The sequence below is a fragment of the Mustela nigripes genome, chromosome 6, assembly GCF_022355385.1.
Source record: "Mustela nigripes isolate SB6536 chromosome 6, MUSNIG.SB6536, whole genome shotgun sequence".
Taxonomy (NCBI): Eukaryota; Metazoa; Chordata; class Mammalia; order Carnivora; family Mustelidae; genus Mustela; species Mustela nigripes.
The window spans coordinates 17741733-17751056 of record NC_081562.1 but is presented as its reverse complement, the minus strand read 5'-3'; the positions used below and the strand labels follow the sequence as shown (position 1 = coordinate 17751056).

Here is a 9324-nt window from a genome sequence, read left to right as displayed (position 1 = left end):
TATATATATATATATATATATATACACACACACACACACATATAAGTGGCACAAAAACAGACACACAGACAAGTGGAGCAGAGTAGAGAGCCCAGATATGGACCCACAACTCTATGGTCAAATAATCTTTGATAAAGCAGGAAAAAATATCCAGTGGAAAAAAGGCAGTCTCTTCAATAAATAGTGCTGGGAAGATCGGACAGCTATGTATAGAAGAATGAAACTTGACCATTCTCATACACCATACACAAAGATAAACTCGAAAGAGATAAAGACCTCAACATGAGGCAGGAATCTATCAAAATCCTAGAGAACATAGGCAGAAACCTCTTTTACATCGGCCACAGCAATTCTTTCAAGACATGTCTCCAAAGGCAAAGGAAACAAAAGAGAAAATGAACTTTTGAGACTTCATCAAGATCAAAAGCTAGCTTCTGCAAAGCAAAAGAAACAGTCAAGAAAACAAAGAGGCAACCCACGGAATGGGAGAAGATATTCGCAATGACACTACAAAAGGCTGATATCCAAGATCTATAAAGAACTCCTGGGGCGCCTGGGTGGCTCAGTGGGTTAAAGCCTCTGCCTTTGGCTCAGGTCATGGTCTCAGGGTTCTGGGATCGAGCCCCGCATCGGGCTCTCTGCTCAGCAGGGAGCCCGCTTCCTCCTCTCTCTCTGCCTGCCTCTCTGCCTATTTGTGATCTCTGTCTGTCAAATAAATAAATAAATTCTTTAAAAAAAAAAAAAAAAAAAAAAAAAGAACTCCTTAAACTCAACACTCAAAAAACCAGAAATCGCTCTTTTCGTTCCTAGCGCAGCCATGGCTCGTGGTCCCAAGAAACATCTGAAGCGTGTAGCAGCTCCAAAGCATTGGATGCTGGATAAACTGACTGGTGTGTTTGCTCCTTGCCCATCTACTGGTCCCCATAAGCTGAGAGAGTGTCTCCCTCTCATCATTTTCTTAAGGAACAGACTTAAGTATGCCCTAACAGGAGATGAAGTAAAGAAGATCTGTATGCAGCGTTTTATTAAGATTGATGGCAAGGTCCAAACTGATATAACATACCCTGATGGTTTTATGGATGTCATCAGCATTGACAAGACCAGAGAGAATTTCCGTCTGATCTATGATACCAAGGGTCGCTTTGCCATTCGTTGGATTACACTCGAGGAGGCCAAGTACAAGTTGTGCAAAGTAAGAAAGATCTTTGTGGGGACAAAAGGAATCCCCCATCTGGTGACTCATGATGCTCGCACCATCCGCTATCCTGATCCCCTCATCAAGGTCAATGACACCATTCAGATTGATTTGGAAACCGGAAAGATTACTGATCTCGTCAAGTTTGACACTGGTAATCTGTGTATGGTGACTGGGGGTGCTAACCTGGGAAGAACTGGTGTGATCACCAACACAGAGAGACACCCTGGTTCATTTGATGTGGTTCACGTGAAAGATGCCAATGGCAACAGCTTTGCCACCCAACTCTCCAACATTTTTGTTATTGGCAAAGGCAACAAACCATGGATTTCTCTTCCCCGTGGAAAGGGTATCCGCCTCACCATTGCTGAAGAGAGAGACAAGAGACTGGCAGGCAAACAGAGCAGCGGGCAGAATGGTCCCTAGGTGAAGTGATTGGAAGTCTTTATACCTAATTAAAGGTCATACAGCACGATTTAAAATAAATAAATAAATAAATAAAACAGATAATCATGTCAAAAAATGGGCAGAAGACATGAACAGATACTTCTCCAAAGAAGACATACAAATGGCTAACAGACACATTTAAAAAATGTTCATCATCATTAGCCATCACGGAGATTCAAATCAAAACCAAATTGAGATACCACCTTTACCAGTTAGAAGACCCAAAATTAATGAGATAGTAAACAACAAGTGTTGGAGAGGATGTGGAGAAAGAGGAATCCTCTTACACTGTTGGTGGGAATGCAAGTTGGTGCGGCCACTTTGGAAAACAGGATGGAGATTCCTTAAGAAATTAAAAACAGAGCTTCCCTATGACCCTGCAATTGCACTACTGGGTATTTACCCCAAAGATACAGATGTAGTGAAAAGAAGGGTCATCTACACCCCAATATTCATAGCAGCAATGGCCACGGTCGCCAAACTGTGGAAAGAGCCAAGATGCCCTTCAACAGACGAATGGATAAAGAAGATACGGTCCATATACACTATGGAGTATTATGCCTCCATCAGAAAGGATGAATAACCAACTTTTGTAGCAACATGGACGGGACTGGAAGAGATTATGCTGAGGACATGAGGAGATGGAGAGGAGAAGGGAGCTGGGGGAAATCGGAGGGGGAGACAAGGCATGAGAGACTGTGGACTCTGAGAAGCAAACTGAGGGTTTTGGAGGGGAGAGGGGTGAGGGGTTAGGTGAAGTTAGTGGTAGGTTTTAAGGAGGGCATGTATTGCATGGAGCACTGAGTGTGGTACATAAACAATGAATCTTGGAACACTGAAAAAATAAAATAAAATCTTTAAAAAACATATATATACACATATATAGAGACACCTGAGTGGTTCAATCAGTTAAGCATACAACTCTTGGTTTTGGCTCAGGTCATGATCTCAGGCTCACGAGACTAAGCCCCACAATGGGCTCCAAGCTCAGCAGGCAGTCTACTTCAGATTCTCTCTCCCTCTCCCTTTGCCCCTCCCCCCATTCACGCATGCACTCTTTTCTTTCTAAAATGAATAATTCTTTTTTTTAAAGTAGGTGTATAGGGGCACCTGGGTGGCTCAGTGGGTTAAGCCGCTGCCTTCGGCTCAGGTCATGATCTCAGGGTCCTGGAATCGAGTCCTGCCCGCGTCAGGCTTTCTGCTCAGTGGGGAGCCTGCTTCCCTTCCTCTCTCTCTGCTTGCCTCTCTGCCTACTTATGATCTCTGTCAAATAAGTAAATAAAATCTTTCAAAAAAAAAAATAAAGTAGGTGTATAGATTGATTAAAAATACATGAAAAAAAAAGAGGAATTTTTTGTGCCTAAGTTGAAGCCATACTTACATGTCCTCCACCATCTCCACAGCAAGTGAGCTCAAAGTTCTATGACCAAATTATAAACATTGAACTTCTCAGTTGTAATTGCCAAGGACAATGATAAGGAAAAGACAATTACCTTAGAGGATTTTATCTTAGCAAACTTCACTTGTGTCAAGTTGCAACATCCTTGTGTCAGCAAGGCTTGGGCAAAGACAGCCAGTTCTATTGACACCTGTCTTAAAAATGCGAATCTGTCCTAACACAATCAACGTGTTAGGAGCAATGTGACCATAATGCAAATTTCATGTTAACATTTAGAATGTTATGGTTCTTGGCAACAAACGTGATTTTATATGGTTGTGACCACTTGACAGCCTTTCTACTAATTAGTTACAGTAAGGGAAGAAAGTGTAGAGCAAACAACGTGACTGAGACAGATGATTCAAAGCAGCGCTACTATTAGACCTTAGAGATTTGAATCCAACTATTTTTAGCCAGAAAATACCATCTCCAGGATCTCCAGTTTCTCCAATAGCCATTCGACTATAAAGCCCTTTACTTCTGCATCAGTCCAATAGATGCAGAGACAAAGTACCAAGTGATCAAGATATCCTTTTCACTACGAAGGTGAACATTATAGGGTTACCTGCCCAGCACAACCCAATGCTTAGATAAGAAATGACCCTTCCCCACCTCGAAACACACAAATCCTGCATTCTTCTGGGACCCTGCAGCACCCCCTCCAGCCGCCCCAGGAGGTCCAGGATAGAACACCAGATTCACCCTGTGTCACACTGTTCTCACTCCTATGGGAGGAACCTTCCTTCAAGCCAATCTAACCCAGAGTCCTTCTCTTATTTCTTTGTCTTTACTGGATAGCTTTATTAAGGTGCAATGACATATAAGAAATCACACATAAAGTACACAGTTTGATGAGGTCTGACATACGTATTCACCTACAAAGCCACCATCCCAAAAAAGATAATAAGTATATCTAATATCCCCAAATATTTCCTCATGCCCTCTGAATTCCACCCACCCACCCTCGCCCCTTGACCACAGACCACCCCCAGGCAACTGCTGTTCTGCTTTTGACCAGACTTGTTTGCCTTTTCTAGACTTTTCTGTAAATGAGATCACACAGCACATAGAATTTTGGTAAACTGGTTTTCCCACTTACCTGATCCTCAGGAATTTTTTCAGTAAGCACTTCCTGTACACCTACTATGTGCCAGGCACCACACAGAGAACCGTGCAGGGACTGTAAGTGAGTAAATAATAAAGCACTAGCTCTGTGGTGAACGACATCACAGGCCAAGAAATGGCAAGATGCCAAGTGGAGAAGAAACTTGGCACAGCTGCCCTCTCCAGAGGAGGTGGCATCCCAAAAGTCATTTTTATCTACAAATCTAAAAAGCAGCTTTCATTCTTCCTTTACTTCAGACACTTGGCATCATCTCCAGGAACAGCAATCCGTGACAAATACTATTACTCATCTGAATAATTAACAATGCATGACATTTACACTACTCCTACCAAAAGCTAAAACCACATATTATTCTGTAAATAATATCTGTAATTTTGACTGCTCTGTAGAAATCCATCCTGCTTCCTAAAGTTCAAAAAACAAAACCACATCTGATTACATTTGAAATACAATCACACCTAATCTGAAGTCATTTAATAAGAAACAAACTTAGGAGCGCCTGGCTGGCTCAGAGCCAGCTAGAGAGCATATGACTCTCTAGCTCAGGGTCATGAGTTCAAGTCCCTCACCGAGGGTGGAGCCTACTTCAACAAAAGAAAAACAAAACTTAACTGCTCAAAAGAAAAGTCCATATGTTTCATGGAAGAAACTTCTTAGAAAATTTGGCCATATCAAAAGGTCAAACACTAGGCGAGCTATCAAGAATTTTCTTTAAAGTATTAAGGACATAGAAAAGGAGTAATTATCAATGCCTTCTACATACTGTCCAGTGGGTACTTCTTGTTGTCTTGACGACTGGTCATAAGAACATCCTAAGGAAAACACTGCTACCCCCTGTTTGCAGGGGAGAAAAAGGCTGGAAAGTTAAGTAAGCCCAGATGGCACAGTTATCGAACAATAAAATGTGGGTCGAATGCCTGGCAGAGTACCTAGCACACAGCAGGTGACCCATAAATATCTGTCACCTCTCCTTTCCTCATCATTCCAACTAATATTTTCCCTAGACTGGCATAATCCCAGAAACCACATACTCAGACTCTTTCATGGGATCTCTGAGGGTCAAACTCTTTTTATAATACTGCTTAAAGATGACAGGCAGAATACTGTGGGTTAGGACATCCACATCCTAATTTCTAAAATGTGTATGTTACCTTTACATGGCAGAGGGGAATTAAGGTTGCAGCTGTTAAACAGCAGACTTCAAGACAGAGATTAAGCTAGTTTACCTGGCGGCCCGAGGCATAAAGGTTAAGTGTAAAAAAGGAAGGCAGAAGATTCAGCATCAGAGTGATGTGATGTGAAAAAGGCTCCAACTTCATTTTTAAATTGCTGGCTTTGAAAATGAAAGGGGCCATGAACCAAAGAATGCAGGAAGCTTTTAGAAACCACAAAAGGCAAGAAAACATTCTCCACTAGAGCTTCCAGAAAGGAACAAAGTCCTGCCAACACCCTGATGTTACCCTGGTGAGAACCATTTCAGACTTGTGACCTCCAAAACTGTAACTGATCTGTGTAGTTTTAAGTCACTACATTTGCAGCAATGTATCAAAGAATTAGTTAAGAATTTAATAAAGAGATTATTTGCCTCTTTCACTCTTATTCCCTCACCAATTGACAGTGAGAGGCTACATGAGGTCTCACAACTCGGTGGTCTGAACACAGAATCAGATCTGAGACTCCAGACATCTCTGTTAATTGAGACATTGCAGAAATTTACAAAAACATGAAACCAAGAATTCTTCTCAAGTTCTTTGATTTCAGAAAATAGTTACCTTTCAAAAAGTGTCTCATTTACATTAGCAGCTAACAGATTTATTATTATTTTAAATGAAGTGGGGAATACCTGTTTTAAGTCTCTCATTTTTAAATTTCTAATACAGTCACTATCGGTATAATCTATGTAAACCGGAAAACACTGGGATCTTCAAGAATTTTAAGGGTATTAAGGAGTCCTGTGAGCAAAATGCTGGAAAATTGCTACTCAGGCTACGCCTGCCTTGCCCATTGCTACAGTTACAGTAACCAGCACACAGACAATACTCAAAAACTACTGTTAAAGAAAACGGACACTCAGACAACACTCTGATACTGACAGTAATCATGTTTCTCAAGTAGGTGTTCCTACCCAAAAGGGACATCCCTGTAACCACCAGAGTTACATTAGAGAGTTAACGTCTCTAATGAAATTAAAATTTTAATCAGGCTTATGTATCTTACAAATACACTTAATATAAAACAGTTCCGGGGCACCTGGGTGGCTCAGTGGGTTAAGCCTCTGCTTTTGGCTTAGATCATGATCTTAGGGTCCTACTACTGAGCCCTGCATCGGGCTCTCTGCTCAGCAGGGAGTCTGCTTCTCCCTCTCTCTCTGCCTGCCTCTCTGCCTCTTTGTGCTCTCTCTCTGTCAAATAAAAAAATAAAATCTTTATACATATATATGTATGTGTGTATATATATATATATATATATATATATATATAAAACAGTTCCTCAAAACCCTAGTAAACTGAAAAAGATGGATTTCCCAAAGGTAAGGACTAACCCACAGAAGTACAAAAATCTCGTACTCAGCTGATTAGTCAGCTAGCCTCTCTTTCTCACTTAACTAAAACATGCAGTATCTAACTTAAAAAATAAAAGAAAAAGAAAATACTACCTTTTTTCTCCTAAGCACTTGCTAATAATGTATGACAGGCGCACAAAGAAGTTCAGGAGGAAAGTCACGGCTGGCTCGGTCCATTAAGCATCTGCCTTCAGCCCAGGTCCTGATCTCAGGGCCCTGGGATGGAGTCCTACATCAGGCTCTCTGTTCAGCAGGGAGTCTGCTTCTCCCTCTCCCTCTGCCCAGCCCCCTTGTGTTCTCTCTCTCATACATCCTCTCTCTGTCAAAAAATAAATAAAATCTTCAAAAACAAAATTGGAGGAGAGGCTTTTTTCCCCTCTTTTATCCTCATCTAAAATGCATCGTGTCAATATAGGAAATGACAACGTCGGGACCTGATGGAAAGGGAACTTCACACGTAAATGAACCCAGCCTTGGATTCTAGGTGTTCCCACAGAAGTACCAGGCCAAGCAGGGCAGGGCTGGCGGCGCCCCTCGCTTCGAGCCAGTCGGACTACAAGCAGCTTCCTGTCCTCAGTACGCAACAGTTCACTTTCCAAGAGCTATCAACAAACCAGACTGAAGACGAAGGCGAGCTTCCAAAGTAATGAAGTCAAAGGGGAGGGGCAGTGATGATGCATGATCGCCATTTAAACAGCGAGCATATGGGAGAGGAATTAGAATTACTCTCTGTGACTCAAGCCATCCAAAATAAAATTGGCAGCCTGTGCTCATATGGCAAATTCAAGCAGATGCCAGATGGCCACTAATAAGAGCCATGGAAAAAGGGATTCCATTTTCCCAGCAAAGGACTGGATTCTATGACTTCTAAGGGGTCCTTTGGTTCTCTCCCTATTTTAGGAATTTCTTTCCTACCTGAAAATGTGAAAATTATTATGTGGCACGTTTCTCCCTGAAATCTTTTTTGCTGCTTTTTCCTGTGGTCACAGGATCATCAATATCATATACCTAGACAAAAGAATACATCTTGAGATGTTTAAGACATACAGAAAGGTAGAAAGATAAACACAAAAACACCTATAATTCCCACCATCCAATTTAGGAAATAAACTTCTTAAATCTTCACCTGCATTCTCCTTCCACCAAAGAGGTAACCACTACCCTGACTCTGGTGTTCATCATTTTCCTACATTTTAGACTTTTAGCACATACGTGTGTATCCCTGTATGTGATCTATAGTATCTTTCATGTGTTTTCAAATCTTTAAAAATTGGCTTGCAACTGCAACTTATTTGTTGTCTTTTTTATATATAGACATTCTCTGGATTGTTTTTGTGAGAGTCAGCTCTTGTTCAGGAGACAACATACACTGTCTGCAAAGAATCTGAGCTGTGTCCACGGACCATACATTCTGTCGCAACTACCCAACTCTGGCCTCATAGCACAGAAGGAGCACCTCCCCCACCAAACATATGGAAATGAATGGGTGTGGTTATGTTCCAATGAAATTTAATATACAAAAAGAGCAAGCCAGATCTGGCCCATGAACTATAGTTTGCAGCTCTCCTAGAGTAAACATTATTTTCTTTCAGTATCATTTCAGTATTTGTTTGATATTAACACCTGCTGGGTTTCTTTAGTTAGCATTTGCCCAAAATCTCTTTTCCCATTAATTCCAACCTTTCTACATCTTTGTTTTGGGGTGAATGTCTTCCAACAGCATGCAGGTAGATTTTGTCTTATATCTGAACTGACAATCCATCTTTGGATCTGAGTTTACGGTGATGACTGATATATCTGGAAAGACTTCCACCACCACATTTTATACCTCCTGCTTTTTCCCGTTCTTTTACCTCCTCTCTTCTACTCTCTTTTGACCTGATTTCTATACTGCCAATATTTATTGGATTTCCTCACATGTCTATCAATATCTTTGCTCTCCATTCCGGCCCAGGTTGAAGGTCTAGCCACACAGGAGGAGTTTATATTTGCTTCTATCAAGAATCCCAGACAGTATCATCTTGGGACCACTTTTAGTTAACTTCTCACCTTGAGATAACCAGACCAGGCAAGCAGACTAAATTCAAACCCAAACCCATGAGAGAACTAGCCTGTGAGTACAAGGTCACATAGGACTTCCACAGCCTCCCACACACAGGGAAATATGTAGAGCAGAGACCAAGGCAGACACGTTTCCCTATTGCCTTCCTGCGTGGAAGGTAGCTCTCTGTGGGTCTGGAGTTATAAGAGATTCAGAGAGAGAGACACAAAGACAGACAGGGAAACAGAGAAAGACAAAGAGAGAGACAGAATGTGTGTGTGTGTGTGTGCGTGTGTGTGTGTGTGTGTGTGTGTGTGTGTTCCCCTCTCAGCAGGCACAGCTAACAAAACCCCACAAATGCTCCCGCAACACCTTCAGAGCTGCTCACCACCCTTTGGTTTTAGTCCCTGCCATTTTACTTCAGTTTTTCGAAGGTCAGTTACACATTCAAAGAATATTCTTTGTCATTTTTCCAGCACATTCTATACAAAAGAGATTTTTAAACTATCCATCT

At 41.6% G+C, this 9324-nt stretch overlaps 2 protein-coding genes across 2 annotated transcripts in view; one reads left to right on the top strand and one right to left on the bottom strand.

Moving 5' to 3' along the window:
• The window catches only part of NT5DC3 (5'-nucleotidase domain containing 3), a 62592-nt gene that overhangs the window by 46066 nt on the left and 7202 nt on the right, over positions 1-9324 (bottom strand). The window lies entirely within an intron of this gene.
• On the top strand, positions 798-1621 carry LOC132020065 (small ribosomal subunit protein eS4-like). Its single transcript, XM_059404110.1, has one exon. The coding sequence runs from the start codon at positions 818-820 to the stop codon at positions 1619-1621; it is 804 nt and encodes a 267-aa protein (XP_059260093.1). The 5' UTR covers positions 798-817.

What these genes read in the sequence shown, in the direction of transcription:
- LOC132020065 (XM_059404110.1), top strand. Translation starts at nt 818, where the DNA reads ATGGCTCGTGGTCCCAAGAAACATCTGAAGCGTGTAGCAGCTCCAAAG.